This window comes from Octodon degus, unplaced genomic scaffold, assembly GCF_000260255.1.
Source record: "Octodon degus isolate 3935 unplaced genomic scaffold, OctDeg1.0 scaffold00004, whole genome shotgun sequence".
NCBI lineage: Eukaryota > Metazoa > Chordata > Mammalia > Rodentia > Octodontidae > Octodon > Octodon degus.
In genome coordinates this window covers 7,767,027-7,785,675 of record NW_004524580.1, presented here as the reverse complement: position 1 = coordinate 7,785,675, position 18,649 = coordinate 7,767,027, and the positions used below count along the sequence as shown (strand labels likewise).

Sequence of the window (18,649 nt, the reverse complement as noted above, 5' to 3'; positions counted from 1 at the left end):
AAGAATGTGATCAATGATGTAGAGTGTGCCTAAGGAGAGTCACATGGAGAGAAAACACTCTCTCAGGCTTTCACAGAGAGCTAATTGGTCAAGCAATGGCCATGACTCATCCACATGGCTGACACTGATAAAGGATCTACAAACTGCGGTACAGGGCTTCAGGATAAATCCTGAGGGTATTTGATTGACCTTATCAGATACAAAAGTTACATTACTTGTTATATAGGTCTTGCTTTGTCTTGATGTTGACCATCCAGCAGAGAAGTGTAGGAATGGAGTATAGAGGTAAAGCCATATTAATATGCTGAGCTGTAAAAGGCTCAAGTAAACAACTTTTTTTTTCTTTTTTTGGTGGAATAGGGTATTGAACTCAGGCTCTGGCATTTGCCAGGCAAGCATTTATTCCACTGAACCATCCCCCCAGCCAAGTCAACAACTTCTGTCATCACCAGTCTTACAGAAAGCCCACTACTATTATGGATTACTGGACTATATTGGAATATTTTGCTGAATTCAGGCACCTACAATATTTAAATGACAGTGGAATACCACTTTCTAACAAAACTAAACAAAAAAGGGGATACAAATGAAGGACCATTTTGTATCTGTATGTTCAAAATAATTAAGATAGATACACAACTGCATTCTCTTGGATCATTGAATAGAGAAATTTGTCCTAATAGTGTTGTAGGCAGGATATCATGTCTGCATCTTGTACAATGAATAACTGCTAAGACAACACTATGCAGTGTATTAGTGAAACTATGCTAGTAATTGGTTTTGAAATTGTCTCATTGCTATTTCTCAATAAAATTATTTTTAAAAATCATGATTTGAGTTTCATTTAAATTTCCTTTTTCTTATTGGGGCTAGAAGTTAATTAATAAGAATTACCTGTCAGTTAAGAAAATATAGTTGTTTAAACATAATGCATATCCCACCTTTCATCAAAGAAAATAGATTAGTAATTACACCAAGAGAAGTTCACAGAAATTTGGAAAGAGGCTACAAGCAAATGATCAATGCCTGAAAAGAAATTATTCCCCATTCATACCTCACATTCCAAACCTGTCGTTGGAGTTACATCAAGTAGAGTGACTTCTGATGGAGTAATCATTTCTGGACCTATAATAAATGAAGATGCAGCCCTCATTAATGGAATGTTATATATTATGTATAGAAATGATGTGTGACAGAAAATGTGCTAAGAAATTTTATGTAGGTCAATTATTTACTCCCTGCATGGATCCTGTGGGAAAGGGAAATAGTATTGTCATTTTATATAGAAAGCCTCTAAATTAATGGAAGGTTGTCTTAGCAAGAATTCTCACTCAAGAGTTCTCCTTCCATGGCCCTGCCTTTTAATAACCTTTCTATTAACACTTTCACCACACTGAAAGTAGCAAGACAATTGTCTGGACAGGGCAAATGTCCAGTGTCATGAAAGATTTCTCAGGAGTTAAAAATTTGGTTTCATTTTCAAAACAAGCAGTGGGCTGGTGCCTCTCCAGCACTTGTCACTGCATACAGAAGCGATGATGCTTTCAACCCATGACAACTGCAGCAGGTGACATAAGAACAACCCACAGGGAAGCAAGATAGGATTGGCAAACATGTTTTAAGGCAGCTTCTACTGCTTTTTATCTGCACTAGAGGGATTTCTACAGTATTCAGTCTGAAGGACTATCGATGAAACAAGGTAAGTGGCTGAAACTTTCTGTAACTACAATTGTACTGTCCATTTTTGGTACCATTTCAAATACTGTATTATATTCCTATTGCTACTGTAGCAAACTTCCACCAATTTATTATCTTACAGTTCTGCAGAGCAAAAGCCCCAAGATCAGGGTTATAGGCAGAGCTGTGTTTCTGCTGCAAGATCTAAGGAAAATACATTTTCTCGCCTCTTCCAACTTGTACAGTCTACCCAAATTCCTTGGCTCACATTTCCTTCCTTCATCTTCAAAACCATAATAAAATATCTTTGTCTCTCTCTCCCTCCTCTGCTCTGTCTGATCCTATTGTCACTGATCCTCTCTATGTCATCATTGCTTTGAGCCCATGCAGAGAATTCAGAATAAGATCTCAAGATCCAGTCAGAAATCAATCAGCATCTTCTTGTCTGCAAAACTTCTTTGTCATGTAAGGTTATATTCTAGAAACCAAGACATAGAAATTTGGGGAGGGGCATTTCAGCATAGCAGATAACTTTCACTTTTTTAAGTAAATAAATTCTATGGATAACCCTCACTTTAATTCTTATTTTATAGTTCTTACTTGCAGAATAGGTAAAGTACAACAAAAATCCCCATTCTTTGCTCTTAGGAGTGAAGTTCAGGGTATACTAAAAAGATTATCCAGAGACTCTGACATTTAATACAGACTTAAATATTTCTATTTCTTTCATCACAAGCTTTTAGGCAAAGGAAAATGATATAAATTTCTGGCCAATAGAAGCCAAAAGTCGTGGAAAATACTAGGGACTTGGGGGGGCCCAGGTGGTGTCAACAGAATCTTCAAAGGGTTAAAAATCTTGTAGGGATGTATAATTGTATCAGGAAAGACATCTTGGTAATGATAGCTTTGTAGTATGTTTTGAAGTGTGAGTCCTCTAACTTGGTGCTTCTTTTTCAAAACTGTCTTGACTACTCTTGTTTCCTTGTGTCTTCATATGGCTCAAGGGACAGTTTTTCAATTCCTACAAAGAAATAGCTGGGATTTTTATGAGGATTGTGTTGCCTTTGTAAAGCAAATCTGAGAGTGTTACTGTCTTAATGGTATGAACTCTTCCAGTCTATCAGCACTGGATTTCAGCCCTTTTATTTTGATCCATTTCATCTCTTCAGTCATGTTTTTCAGCCTTCACTGTAACCCCAAGTCTGTACTTCAGCTTGTGCTTCTTTCACTAAATGTGTCACCACCTCATTCTTCCTAGGTGCTCCTGTAAATGGAATTGTTTTTACTTCATTCTAAATTGTTTGTTATTTATAGAAACACAAAAGATGCTGCTTCTGTACTGATCTTATATTCTGGAACTTAGATGAATTCATTTATTATTGTTAATCAGTACTGCTTTGGATAAACAGTACTAGACATGTTAAATATATGGATTTTGAGACTATTAGATCGAATTAGACAGCAATGCTTAATATTTAACTGTCTCTACCAAGGATGTTAGAATGTGTACTGGGACTTCGTAGACTTATTTCCTCCACAGATTAAATGAAATATAAGGAAAAAGTATCTCGGGCCCTGTCCAAACATGCTACACAACTCTAGAACGGCTGCTCATCTCTACAGGGCCAGTAACCTCTGCCACTGGTTCGTCCAAAGGTTACATGTATGCCAGTTACTTCATCCAATGCCCGGCACATAATAAGTACTCAAAAGTGTTACATAAGAATGAGAGCAAAGTGACAATATAATTTGGGAAATGTCACAGGACTCCTTAGGCCCTTGAATACTTCCCATTTTCTTCAGAAGAAAATTTAAATTCTCTTGCCATGGAAGCTTTATATGATCTGTGATGATTTCTTCCACTCTATATTGCCACAGTTTTCCACATATCATATGCTTAAGGTACACTGAACTCTTTAAGTTCCTTCATCCAAAATATTCTCCCATTCTTAGTATTTTATAACACTGTCCCTTCCATGTAGAACTTAATCCCTACTCCTCCTCCCCGTGCAACTCCTACCTTCTGCTACCCTTGAGAAAACCTCCAAAATAAATACAGTACCCCTCCTGTGTGCTGTTCCTATGCACCCTGATTATAATATAGTCACTTCTCAGTATTCAATGTGGATAGATCCAAGACCCCACACACATACCCAAATCTGTGGATGCTGCAGTCTTTTATAAAATGACACCTCTGCACATGTAACTTTTTCACATCCTTCCATAAACTTGAAATCGGGCCAGGGAGATGGCTCAGTGGAATGAGTGCTTCCCTGGCAAGTGCGAGGGTCTGAGTTCAATCCCCAGTTCCACCAAAATAAATAAATAAATCATAAACTTGAAATCGTTTCTAGATTATTTATAATTAAATGTCATGAAAATTTCTATTGTACTTTAAGGGAAATTACAAGATAAGATGTATGTATATGCTTAGTACTCATCCAGTGATTTTCAAAACTATTTTCAGTCTGCCATGGGTTGAATCCACAGATGTGGAACCCACAGGTATGGAGGGCTTGACTGTATTGCACAAGCCTGTGGACTCTTCCATTTAAGGGTAAGAGCTGTGACTTGTCCACCATGCCCAAAATTCCCCAGTGTATAGATGGGTGGTGCTTAGGCTGGGTGTCACTCAATTAAATTTTGTCAAACATATATGTCTGTGGTAGAACTTTTTAAAATATCATAATCACAGGATTACTATTACACTAAGTTCAGCAAGCTCCACTATGAGTGGATTTATTAAATCCTTTCCTGAGGCAAGTTTAGAGAGAGAGAGAGAGAGAGAGAGAGAGACAGACAGACAGACAGACAGACAGACAGACAGACAGACACAGACACAAAGAGAAACAGAGAGAGAGACAGAGACAACAACAGACACAGAGACAGAAACAGAGACAGAGACAGAGACAGAGAGAAATGAGGGAGAGACAGACAGAGAGAGAGATCAGGTTAGGAGGCCAGAAGACCTCCTCCAGAGCCTGAGACAAAGCACAAAAATAGCACTGGAGGCTCTAAAGGAAACCTTGATTGCACTTATATCTCATTACACCCAACCCCATGTTTGTGAAAATTTGAGTGGGTTTGACAAATCCTAACTCTGGGCAAACATATAAGGAATGTCCTATAAGTCTATACTAACTGAAAGAGAGGTGGAAAATGTGGTGCACTAAACCCATCAATTTTCTTTAATGAATCACTGTAAATCCATGCTGAATTTTCTAACCATTGGATAATCTAGTACGAGAAGCTGTGAGCAGTGTGCCTAGACATAAATTACAATATGCTAATTTTTACTGTTTGAAATTGTAACAATATCGGAAAACACAGGTACAACAGCTTACCTGGTGATATTAATTCTGGCTCTGTGGGACTCACGGGTACACCTACAAAAAATAAAATACACTTCCTTACTTTAGTTCATCAATGAGGAAGAGGTTTTAGGGAAAAAGAAGGTGGGGATATGTGATGTAAGATTTACATAATTTCAAGCATAATGGAGAACAACAACAGAACCTACATAAGGAATACTGAAGAAAATTCCTGGAGTTTATTGTCTGTCTAAAATTTTTGCTTATAGCTACTTATTTCCCATGAGGAAATAATCCCTGCCTCTTACTTTGTGCAGTAAATTAACCAACATTCACACTTACAGTCTCCTGGATAGACACATTTGAAGGTGGTCTCATCAAGAACCATATGCTTAGGGCAGTAGGGCAAGCATCCTTCAACCCTTTGCATGGAAAAAAAAAGTATAAAATAGAAATAAAGAAATGTTCACTGAATATATACAACTATGATATATTTTTCCTAAAATTGGTCCAACCTCTTGGTTGGTTAAGTATCTAGGAGTATCACATTTGCTACCATGACACTGCATCTTACTTCAACTTATGAAATCACAGAGAATGAATGATAAAGAGGTACCATTAAGATTAAGTCAGAATTTGAACACAGAAAATTTAAAATACACACTGATGTTTGGAGCACATGAAATAGATAACCTACAAAATGGAAGAAATGAAGAGAAATTATTGTTTGAGAATTTAATCTATAATAGTTGTCTCATTGCCTTTTGCTTCTCTATTCAACATGGCTGCTCTTCTTGAGAACAGAGAGGGGGAGGCTGAGATCCTCAAGAGTGTTAGGGTGTACCCCAACTTGTGGCGGTGGCCTAGGAGCAGTTGCTTGTACAGGATGAAGCCCAATATGGTTTCAAGTCCCAGAATGTTGGGCCTTGGTAAGAAGCCTTCTCCTGGTCTGTACACAGAAAGCAGGTGATGGTCTCAAATTTCAAAAGGCATGGGCTTGGGAATTATGGGCTAAAAACAGGAGAAACCATCTTCTAAAGGAATGAGGTCCAACTGAGGCTATATATTTTCCTGCCCAAATAAAGCTTAGACTCTGATCCTAATTTAAAGGAAGTAAATGTAATCCTTCATGTAAAACCAAATCTAATTACTATATTATATACATTCTCCAGAGAATTAATGCAAATATAGTTATAAAAATGAGTTCACTTTTGTGTCTGCCTCTCCAATACTTTATCAAGTTCTAGTATATTTTAGTATTCTAAGAACATTTCCAATTGCTTATCTGTTAATGAAAACTTTGGAGGAAAATGCTCAAGGAAGGCCTGTTTCTACTCAGAATACAACTAACACTGGGGTCAGCCTTGCCACCAGGGGGCACTGTTCAGGAAAGCAAATTAGGCAATGCTAACCAAGAAAAGCTCTTTTCTCTTACTGAATGAAGTCTCAGAAAACTCACTTAACCACCTCTTGGATACCTCTTGCACAATGAATTTTTAAAACATTTGACCTATATGTTAAATTGCTTGTTTCAGAAAATGAACTTTTGGACAATTTTAACAAGTACATAACCTTAATCTACTCTAAACTTTACAAAATAGAAGAAAACAAAAAAGACCGCTAAAAAGACCGCAGCCAATGAGGTATCATTAAATTAAAAACACAATCAATTTTTATGCAACTCAATCATTTTTGTTATTTATGCTAATGAAAACCACAGCAGTCTTCTTAAAATATTTCCAAAACCACTAACTCCTTTCTTTAAGATGTTAGTCATGTATGTTTCCTCTTTATTTTACCATACAGCTGATAATCGCCACCTCTAATCAATAAATATACTGTCTCAAATATAGAATTGTACTTATAATGGATGTATAATAAAAGTAACTATATATGCACTTTATTATATGATACTTGGCATATGACAATTTTCAATAGATTTCTCATTTTCATTAGATTTTTTTTTTTTATTTTCAGCACTTACTTTGAGCGAGAAACTGAAATCATGTAAATCACAGATGGCAATTGTTGGGAGCTTGGAGGAGGGGCACAGAGGATGCTAAAGCCCAGTTCAGCATCTGAGACCCACTCAGAGCCCTAGGTGCAGCATAGCTTATGAAATCATGAGTGACCCTCTCCTCACAGGAATTAGGGACAAGAGTCCTTAGCTCTCCATTCTCTCTGTGCCCATTTCGTCCATCAGCACACCTCTGGCCCTAAGAGCAAAAGCCACCCAGGATCTGATCACTTCTCACTCCTTCAGGGCTTGTCAACTCCTTCTCCTGTTGTCCATGCAACTGACCAGCTCTGCCTTCCCCCTATGGTTCATCTTCAATACAAAAACCAAAGTAAACTCTAAAAATAGTATCATCTATTTTTAGATATTGTTTATCCAAACCATATCTTGACTTCCCACCTTACTCAAAGCAAAAGAAAGTCCTTACAGAGGGCTACACGACCTTATCTGATGGGCCCATCACTAGCATTCTCTTATTTCATGTCCTACTTCTCCCAATTCATTTTGCTCCATCAAATGACCTGCTTGCTAGCCCCAAAACACATGAAACACATTCCCACCCCAGGACATTTGCACTGTTCTCAGGTCAAAAGATACCTCCCAAATATCCACATAAGCAGCTGTGCTTCACTTCTTTTAGATCTCTGACTAGGCCTCACCTTGTCAGTAAGTTCTTCCCTGACCACCATTCTTGGCTAGCAAACACACACTAACATACATAATACAGAGAGAGAGAGAGAGAGAGAGAGAGAGAGAGAGAGAGAGAGGAAAGAGAGAGAATAAGAGAAAAATCTGCTTATTTTCTCTATCTCTTTTAATTTTCCCCATATACATATCTCATCTAACAATAGGTTGAATTACATATTATTATTTTTTTATTTTCTGCTTCAGTGCTGTGATGGTTAAATTTATCAACTGAGTGGCCTGGAAGCTGCCTGAGGGAGTAGTAAAGCATACTTCAGGATATGTCTGTGTGGGTGACCGAAGCGTAACCTTGCGGTCGCATCTGCTCCCTAGCCCCTCTTCTCTGGCACCTTTCCCCCAAAGCTCCGCTTCCCACATACCATGAGCTAACCAGGCAGCTTCGCTGCGCCACAGTGCTTCTGCCTGGTTTCTGCCGTGGATGGAGTCTTTGAAAGCCCTGAGCTACCTCTTCTCCTTTAAGCTGTAGATATTGGTTATGGCACCCCAGGAAGGGGGAAGTTGACCAGTGCACACCCCAAAACATGCAGGCTTCGGGAGAGCAAGCACTTTAGCATGTGCAGCTTTGCATCTCTACAGCAAGGAGCAATGCCTGTTCTCTTACACACACGCGAGCCTCAGCAACTATGTTCTGATGAAAATGAAATACAAGACTGGACACCAAACACAAATCTTTCTTGTGAATGGCTGCTTTTAAATACGACACAAAATTCACTGAGAACATAATGTCGGTCCTGGAGCGAGCTCATCTATTGGGAATGGTTACGTACGGTGGAAGAAATTTACACGCTAGTGCTTCAGGGTCGCTGCAGGTTTTAAAACAAGGAGTGGCACAAGGTTCATATTTCCACTCACACATCCGCCTGTAGGGCACCGGAGCCTGGATTTCTGGGGGAAGAATAAAGTTTAGATTTTGTACATTTTCAATGTAGAACTTGAAATCCAATAATTTATGATATATACATTTAGCATTGGGCTCTCCTTCACCATGATACTATGGAAAAGACAAAACTATGGAATAAAAATGTTGTAATTGCTTGGTGACTAAAACATTTCTTGATCAGGTTTAATATGTAAGCATAAATCTATCTTTTAAGGATTTCAGATATAAGGGATTAGAAGAGGAGAAGGAAAAATTTAAATCTTCTTTCCCTATGTTTAATAAGTTTTCACTAATCTTCATATTATAATAGTATCAAACTCATATTTGGAACTGTATTTTTTGCAAGATAATCTTTCACCTATTGTTGTATATTATCTTTCTACAACTCACTTGAGTGGGTATTATTTCCAATCCAAAAATAAAGGAATTGAGAATTAAAGCAGCCAAACAATTTACTGACTTCAAACAACTAAGCAAATGGCAAGACCCGGCAAGCTTAAAAACTATAAATCAAGAGAAAATGTTGCATGATTGTTCTTCTCACAGAACTTGTAGACTATATGTATTGTTTGAATACAAAAGAATAAACAAGTGGACTTGAAGAATGCTTGCTTGCAGCTCTAAAATCTTTCTTAATTGAAGACTTCTCCTGATAACTCTGCTAAAGCGCTGACCTTTCCACATCATAGAAAAGTCCTTCTGTAGTAGTTCAAAATTATCTGAGACAAGAGAAGTCTGAAATGGAAAACTTCAGAACAAATATGTTTCTTAAACTAACGTATACAGAGTTCAATTCCAATTTTTTTAATTTATGTATTTGCTGCAGGGTCTCGCTATGCAGCTCAGACTCTCCTTTCTCAGCCTCCCCAGCACTGGGATTGCAGGGGTGCGCCACCACACCCAATCCAGGGCATGGTCAGCATAGCATGTGGTACCAGGGATCTAACCTGGATACCTGACCTTGCCAAGCAGGCTCTTAGGCCACTAAGCTCTCTCCCAAGCCCCTCAATTCAAAATTATAAGGAAAAATAAGACCTTCTGGGAACAACCAATTCATCTAAAGATTGGAGAGGTCGCTACACTAGAGTTAGTAGGCTCATGGGTCTTGAGAAAGAATTGGTTCTAAATAAAGTAGAATCCTAGAATTTTTGGTTCGAAAAGCCCATAAAAATCAGTGTCTGAGGTTCTAGTGATGCCACCCAGGCAATTTGAATCACAAGTAGGGCTATGAGGTCTCATCTACTACCTCAGACTTTTGTGTAAAAAAAGAAATAGCTGCTTCTGAGTAAAGAAATAGAGGCTTGTAAAGTTCAATTTTGAGGGCCAGGGAGACAGCTCAGTAGAATAAGTGCTTGCCTGGCAAGTGCAAGGGCCTGAGTTCAATCTCCAGTTCTGCCCAAAAAAAAAGTTCAATTTTAAGTAAATTATAGTCAAATTTCCACAACCACACCATGTAATTCTGTAGAGGTGAAATCAGTGACTCCTCTCAAGAGCATTACCCAGGAAGGCAGTTCCCCGGGGTCCTTAGCTGACCTAACTTCCCCCTCCTACTCACAGTTAGTTCTTAGGATAATGGCAGAGTGTCCGGAGAATGTAATCTTTAGATAAGAAAGAACTTTCTGGAACAGACCAGGCTCTGCCTTCCTCCCAGAGAGGATGTCTTGAAAAGCTGTTCTCCACAACTCAAGTGGCATCTGGAGTAGAAAACCCATAGAGGACTGCTCTTCATTAAAGTGCAATGTGGGACAAGGACACACAAGACTCCATCTGCCTGGGGCAGGTTTCCCAGGCTGGGGGTTTGGCTCACCAAGGATCGCTAGACTTCTGTTGATCCTTGCAAAGTTGCTTTGTCTGACTGGTTTATTATGTCTCATTAGATTAGATTTAAGTATGCCAGTTTTAGAAGTATTAGGACTCCCTAATCCTCCTCCTCCTCCTCCTCTTCCTCCTCCTCCTTCAAATCCCTTGCCAGAGTAAGAATCCTCACAGAACTCTATCAGCAAGGTTTTAGCAAAATTCCTGCCTGACTTAGAACGTCTGAATAGAAGAATTCTACTCAATAGGCAAATTTTGAAGCTCGGTTCAAGTTTCATAAAATCCAGTGATTTCTTAAAGAGTTTATAGACATTTATTCACAGTAGCAAAGGCTAATGATTGGAGCTCCTAAACTGCTTTACTAGGGACAGTTAAGATAAAGCAATTTTGGAGATTGATGGCAGAAATCAAGCTCTTAGTTGGTAGAAGTAGATAACTTAAAAATTGCATTAAAAAGTAAGAACAGTTTTGTGAATATCGGGAAATTCAATAACTCTAAAATTCAAAGTCTCTCAAGAAATAAAATCAGGCTTCTGCTGAACTAGGGAAATTTTGCTGACATCAGTAAAATGAGACAATCTTGAATTTGAAAAACCAGAGATAAACATATTGTCCTTATCACAAGGAATTAGATTATTAAGAAGTTATCTTCTAGGAAAGAAAAAGTAGATATAAACACTAGAAGTCACAGCTAGATTCTGAGTCTAGTACTGGTGATAGTAACTGAGATAATAATTATAACCCAAGTTATTCAGTGTTCAAAGTGATTTACTTTCACGTAATATTATAAGCAGAATAAAGTAGTTATTATTTGTCCTAGTCTACACATGAATAAATGAAGGAGTAGAGGTAAAGAAATTTACAGAAAGTCCTAACTCTATCTGCTTATGTACAGTAAAAATAGTAGAAACTAAAAAATATTTTCATAATGTTTCCAGTTTGTTCTCTGTTTGGAGATTGCAGGAAACATACCTTCTATGCTGAAACTGCTCAACTGTCTGAATTCTTCAGAATCATCATATTTTGATGCTTTGACAGTAGAATCTGTGAGTACGATGAAAAAGCCTTTCTTGCTATATAATTCAAATGCACTGTAACCAGGAATCCAGAGGCTCTGATGGTGGAAGAATGTCGCTCTCTGCTGAAAGGCCGAATTTGCCTCCCACAGTTTCAAGCTAAGAGTGTCATTGTCACGGACATAGAGAAAGTAGTTTGGCCTCTCCGCAGATTCCAGGGAAACAAGTGCCAGCGCTATAAAACATAAAGCAGAGTTTTGACAAGTCCTTGCACTTTCAGGAGACCACAGCTCCCCACACCCCATTATAAAATGCACAATTGCCTTACATGCTTTATACAAACCTCAGAGGTTCCCGAAATGAGCAATAAGGCTTCTCAAAGGAAGCAGTGCACTTTAAAGAACGTGGATCTCAACATCCCCATAATCACCAGGCTTTGGTTAGCTCTATGTTTAAAATAATCTAATCTGTCCTTAGAGGAAAAATCAAATATCAAGGAGGACCCCACGATGTAGAGTTTCATACAAGGAATGGAATGATTACTTTAACATATGTCTGCTTTGTAAGCTGTAATATCTTCAAGCGCACAAAATCTACAAACAGCTTAATTGGATGATCGAAAAGAATGAGAAAATAAAGCAATAGATCCATTTAGGCTTGTGACTAACTGCACTTCAATATCACTGGGCTCTTAGTAAGCCATTGTTGTTGCAAAAATTTTGCTACATTCAGAAAAGATTATTTATTCAATATTATCTATTTCCCAAAGATAATGAAATGGCTAATGAGCAATTATGCTTTGCAATGATATGGAGAATATCAATTTTTTTCTTTTGTGTGCTTTAAAATATCGCCTTATCTTTCTAAAGTGCATTATTGAATATAAAGGCCCTTTAATTGAGATATCAGGTTGTGTTATGGTTTTTGTCTAGTTGTCCCCTCCTCATGCAGTTGGTGGGGGTGCTCCTGGAGTCTATGATTCATTATTGTGGGTGTGGATGCTGCTCCTGCCCAGGAAAGGTCTGCATTACAATGTAAGGAGGGGAGAGAGGCTACCTAGCTGCCTGAGCTGCTGCCACTCCCTTTGTTCTCTGCTCTTTGCTGCCACCATGAAAGGCTGCCCTCTGCCATGTGCTGCTCTGCCTTGGAGCCAGCTGAGTATGGCCTGAAACCTCCACTAACTGAGATAAATAAGACTTTCCTTCCTTCATTTTGAGTGTTGGGTATTTGTCCCAGCAACAAAAGAAGAGTAACTGAGACAGGTTGGTTTCTGGAACAAAAATTACTTGGATTTTTCCAATATGAGGTTACAAACAATAATCACAAACTGCTACAAACACTAATTATTATGAATAATAATTTGAAAACTGGGATTCCAAAGTCATTTACTGTGTCCTATCACTTGTAAATTCCTTGTCAATCACTGGAAATGCTAAGAAGAACTAAAGAAAATTTTAAACAAAAAGTATCTAGCCAATTAAATTAAAAATTCACACAATAATAGATACTTTTAGGAGAGATTTCTTTTCTATAGGAAAGAAGCGATCTATTCTAACTAGAAAAGTGGATAGTTCTAAGAATAAATGAAAGTTAACTCAGTTTCATTCATTCAGGAAACGTTTCCTAAGTTTAAACAAATGCTATGGAAGGCTGGAAGCAGACTACAGTGTAGCGATGTGGTCTGGCCTCTCCTGATTATACGACAAGGCTGCCATCAGGCACAGCAGGTGCCAGGTAATACGGGTGTGCTTGTGCAGACCAGTACAGAAAGCACCGTGTTCCGACGCTGAGAATGTGTCGGTGGGCCCGGCAAAGACACCCCACAGTCTCCGAAGGATAATAGACCCAGGCATTGCCAGCCTCAGATACACAGCCTTCCTATTTCACTTTCTTGATATCAAATCATTTTGTTTCCTTTCACTTCAGTCTATCATTAAAATCCTCTAACCGTTAGGACTTTGTGGATTGTCCAATTAAGGTCTGTGATTAACTCCGGGTGCACCCTTTGTTTAATTCACCCTTTGTTTAACACCAAAATCTCAAGCAATTACAGTTCTAACATAAATATGCCCAAAGATAAATAAATGATTTTACACACAAAAGAGATAGCTGTTTCATGTATTCATGGTGTATTTTGTGTCCTTTATGGAACTCAGAACAATGTCAGAAACATAATAAACATGTGAGAGTTCCCTTTAATATTTGCTGAAAGAATAATGAAAAACTGCAGTTAAAAAACTACATTTTTCAATCATACTTACATGATGTCTTCTCTTTGAAAAGACCCGGAGTGATCATAAAGCTAAAAACTAAGCTTCCATGCGTACCACTTCTCAGTGAAGAGAAAATGCTTCGACTGGTCATATTAGCTCCCAAAACAAGGCCACCCGGCCCATAACCCACCAGGATATATGGCCCTTTTCCAAGTCCTAGTTAAGAACAAATAAGAGAATTATAAGTTATCACAGAACTTTTAGCTATCAACCTTCATAAAACTCTTGCAACCTATTATTTCAATGAAATACATTTTAATAGCAATGATTACTCTAAAAAATATTATACAATTAAAATGTATCATTAATAAACTTTCAAAAACAATATAACTTAAAATATAGCAGACATGTTTACAATATGTAATTTGGAATATACAACATATATCATGTATATATAAAATGTATGTGTGCGTGGATATGTATACATATGTTCATATCGATGTAAAGAAGGCCTGAAGAGATGAACTAAAGCTCTCTAGACGTTGTTTTTCAGCTGTAAGAAGTTTATCATGGAACTCTGTAGCCCTAACATTCCAAGATTCTAATCCAGACTCAATAAAAATAAGAGATTTAACTGTATCTGTGACCAGGTATAATAAAAATCCTTTGTAAAACATGCCTTCTTAATTTCATTGCATAAAAAAAATTATTGACATAACATTTGTTGTTCAGGGAATTATTAAATTTCACCAATAAACTATACCTGTAAAAAAGATAAATGTAATGCATCTCAACTGAGAAATTAAAGGTCTTGTGGCTTGCATTCTTATTTCTCATGCACTGAAATACCTTCTCATAAGGGGCAAATATTTACTATAGTTAAAATGATTTCGTCTAGGGGCCGGGGGATAGCTCAGCGGTCTAAGCGCCTGCCTGGCAAGCATAAGGACCTGGCTTTGATCCCTAGTACTGCATGCTGGGTTGGCCCTGCACCAAGCCAGCCCCCATAACCAGGCATCATGGCGCACGCCTGTAATCCCAGCAATGGGGAGGCTGAGATCGGATGATCACTATGAATCCAAGCTGTGTAGTGAGTCCCTGGACCAAATAAATAAACTAAAATACAAATTAGTCTAGAACCACACCTGAAATTCAGAGTAATTTTCTGCAAACTTCATCTTATAAAGTGTATATAAATGAAAAATTAGTTCATTAGTATTCAATTTTATACATCACATTTTATGATGAAATCCATTTGACTTCAATTCTATTTCTGTGTTGTTTGATGTTCTTCATATGACTATTATAAAACTGTGACGTTCTTCTGAATCATCAATATTGGTACATAATTATCAGCTGTGTACTATGCATAAATGTATATGTTTTGTATTGCGGGTTATATTAAATGTTAATATATAGGTAATAGGTCATATCATAAAAGATTAATATTGTACTCAGTCTATTTCACTTTCTCAGTTCTCTTACTTTTATCTCAAACACGATTTCACCTTCAAAAACTCCCCTCAAAGAGAGAGGTGAAAAGATTCAACCAATATGAAAGCAATGATTTTTTTCCTTTCAGGACAGAAGACCAGACCTGAAATAAAGAGCAAACAACTGCGTTGGAGGGACAAAAAGTCTTCCAGGTAGAAAGAGCTTGTGGATCAAAATGTCCACCATGAGGACCAAGAGAAAGGGGAGGGACTCAGAAAGTAACTTATGGTCCAGTGATCCTTCCACTTACATCCTTGTCCCCAACCAACAGCTGGGGACACCCATATACAATGACAAGAAGTGCTTCATTGAGGATAGGTATATTCTGCATAGAGATAAAGATTTGAAAACGTCTCCTGTCGCCCCAAGTTGGAGCTAAGAGGAAACAATGAAGAATTTCTTTATGAGGCTGGCATCCCTGGATCTGCCATCTCTGCTACAAATGGATAATCTACATGATGTTACTCTATGAACCAAAGTGCACAAGAGCTGGGGAGATAGCTCATTGGCTTAGGCACCTGCCTGGAAAGTGCAAGGTCCTGAGTTCAAACCCTGGAACCGAAAAGTACAGTGTACAAGAATTGAAGAAATATATGTCAAATGTCTTCACCATCTAAGGGCTAATTATTTTGGAAGGATGGGGTAAAGTGGCATAAACACCCAAGATGCAAACATTTTCAACTTATGAATATGCACATTTGCCTAAGTATGAAAATGATGCCCAAATACATGGACCAATACATAAAATATAGTGAGTTACAGTACCAAATGAAGAAGACATATAGATGACAGCAACTTAAGGGATAAAGAATTTACAAAGATATCCAACACAAGAAAAAAAGAGTTGGGCATCTGAGAAAAATCTTTCTTGCCCTTACTACACACAGCCCTCACTATAGCAATCTGAAGTTATTACTGAGAAGTTCACTTGAACAAAAGCAGGATGATTTCACGCTACTCCTTGTTAGTTGATATACTGCTTCTAGATTATTTTCCTCAGCATTGAGCTTATCATTAATTTTCTGTGGAGAATAGTATCATTTCACTGTCTACTTAAAGCAATCATTTCTGCCAGTGATTTTTCTTTAAACACAGAAATAAGCATATCTTGTCTAATAAATTCACACTAAACTTTAAAAATTGCACAACAGTTTTTGGCAGGATAGCAAATTCTTTGCTCACTTATAACAACAATAACCATAAGACCTTTGCATTTTAAATATGTGCCATAGCAGTAGACGTGAAGCTATTATTCAGAATGCTTTGCTAGGATCTATTGAAGTGATCTCAATGGGAGGCTCCGATTGTCCTTCCATTTAAAATTTTTTCTTGCTGTGGAATTATGACTGTTTATTTCTGAGTTTTCTTTAAATAATATCACTCTCTAAAAGAAGAAAATGAGAGATTTCAGCTGTACATGTATAAAGAAGCCACTGCATGGAGCCTACCAGTGTCTCTGGCAGGCAAAATGCCCTGCGTTCGCACTCTGATGTTATTGTTACAGCATTATAAATGGAGCTAGAAGAACTGTTAAAGCATCGTGCAGCACAGTATGCCGTAGAACCATCACGAGAAGTGCAGCAGACTTGACAGAAGGCGGAATGTACCAAGTAGTCCGAGGCAAGGCCCCAGCACGTACAGAAAATCCTGCGCTGGGTCCAGTGATCCGCAGAGGGAATGCCAGAAACTATAAAGGCACAGATGGAGATTTTCACAGCAGAGCTGCATGAATTACGAATGTTTAACTGAGGAAAATTTTACAGGACTTTCCCAAATCAATGTCTGTGTGCATTATGTAAACCACGGGATAACAGTGCCTGGTGGTCATCCCTACGCCAGGACGCGCTAACTACGCCCTCAGTCGGGTGGCGCAGACAGCAAGGTCCCTGGCTCCACAGTCAGATTATCTGTGAGGGCCAGGTGAGCACATTTGGGCTAAACGACTTGAGCAACGTTATTTTCTCTCTCTCTGCTTCAATTTCCCCTTCTGAAAAGTGCTGATGACAAAATAAAATAATATGTTGAAGTTTCAATAACATGATAAAAGAAAAGTAACATGGTAGAAAAAATATTATTACTGTTGTTACTTTTATTAGTCATAGTTGCATTTTAATAATAGGATTCAAAGAACTAATATAGAATCTCTCCTTCTTTCTCTCCCTTTCTCTCTCCCTCTCTCCCTCCTTCTTTCCCCTCCCTCCCTCTCTGTCTCTGTCTCTATCTCTGTGTCTCTCTGTCTTTTTCTCACCGAGTGTCTGTCTGTCTCCCTCTTCTCTTCTCCTCTCTCTCTCTCTCTCTCTCTCTCTCTCTCTCTCTCTCTCTCTCTCTCTCTCTTTCTCTCTCTCTCTGCCTGGCTTTCTCCCCCAACCCCATGTATCTGTCTGTCTGTCTGTTTAGAATGTTGAACAAGACACATTTTAGGTTAATTTTTCTTTCCATGTTATTTTTTAATGTTAAATTTTACTCATCAACTTCTATAAAATGTAACACAAACAACCAAAAGCTAAAATGATCATTTTCTTTTTAATTCCTCTCAGCCTTTTTATAGCTGATAGATGTCTCTATGCCATGGACATGGACTGCTTGTTCCAGATTTCCTAGAACTATTACTTTAATGTACCCATCCATCTCCCTGAACCCAGAGCTTGTCCTGATACTTTGACAACGTACAATTTCCTTTGTCATTTTACTCATCTGAACTAGGTTTTGGTGGTTATGCCTTCATCACTGAATAAAGTTGACATAACTCAGACTCTTAATCTGCTATCTTTTGTTTTGGGGGGTTTTGTTTTGTGGTGGTTTTTTTGTTTGTTTGCTTTTTTGTATTTTAGTACAGGGTCTGCAGGGTCTCATTATACAGATTGGACTCACAGTGATCCTCCTGTTTTCAGCCTCCCAAGCGCTGCGATTACAGGCACAGGCCACCAAGCCCAGTTTCAATCAATGTTTCAGCCCACCCTGGGAGAAGGGATCAGCAGGGTGCCCCGGGCATTGAACCCCAGTTACTGCTCCTGCCTAAGCAGGCACTTTAGTCTGCTGAGCTACCTGACCGGCCCTCCTCAGGTATTTTTACTGAAGTGTAATTTTGTCGTTTCTCTACTATGTCTTAGTTTTAGGAAGCATATTTTCTGAGTTCATGGCCATTCTGGTTGCTTAGAGAAACTAGATTTTCATCATTATATTAGTATAGGTTTTATTTTGATGTTATATACTTATTTTTCCTATACTGATGGCAAAATTAATTCCTTGTATTACCATAACAACTGTATTTTGTTCTTTGGATTTCCACAGCATAAAATTTTACCTCTAGGAACAGTACTGCACAGGAGCTGTCAGAATTTATTCCTACTACTTCACTGAAGCTTTGTGTTCTTCGACCAATATCTCTCCTTCCTTTACCTCCCCGCCCCCAGCCACAACGTCACTCCTTACTTCTAATTTGACTACTTTAGATTACACAATTAAATAAGCTTATCTGATATCAGTCTCCTTGCCTGGCTTATTATACTTGGCATAAGGTC

General features: G+C 38.2%; 1 protein-coding gene across 1 annotated transcript in view; it reads right to left on the bottom strand.

Annotated features, from left to right (window-relative positions):
- Otogl (otogelin like) overlaps positions 1-18,649 on the bottom strand; it is a 162,193-nt gene that overhangs the window by 35,369 nt on the left and 108,175 nt on the right. The window contains exons 32-37 of the mRNA XM_004623891.2: positions 13,683-13,850; positions 11,378-11,656; positions 8,478-8,595; positions 5,331-5,410; positions 5,022-5,063; positions 1,055-1,125 (exon numbers count right to left, since the gene is read on the bottom strand). Coding sequence (XP_004623948.1) covers positions 1,055-1,125; positions 5,022-5,063; positions 5,331-5,410; positions 8,478-8,595; positions 11,378-11,656; positions 13,683-13,850 — 758 coding nt within the window. The remainder of the gene's footprint in view (positions 1-1,054; positions 1,126-5,021; positions 5,064-5,330; positions 5,411-8,477; positions 8,596-11,377; positions 11,657-13,682; positions 13,851-18,649) is intronic.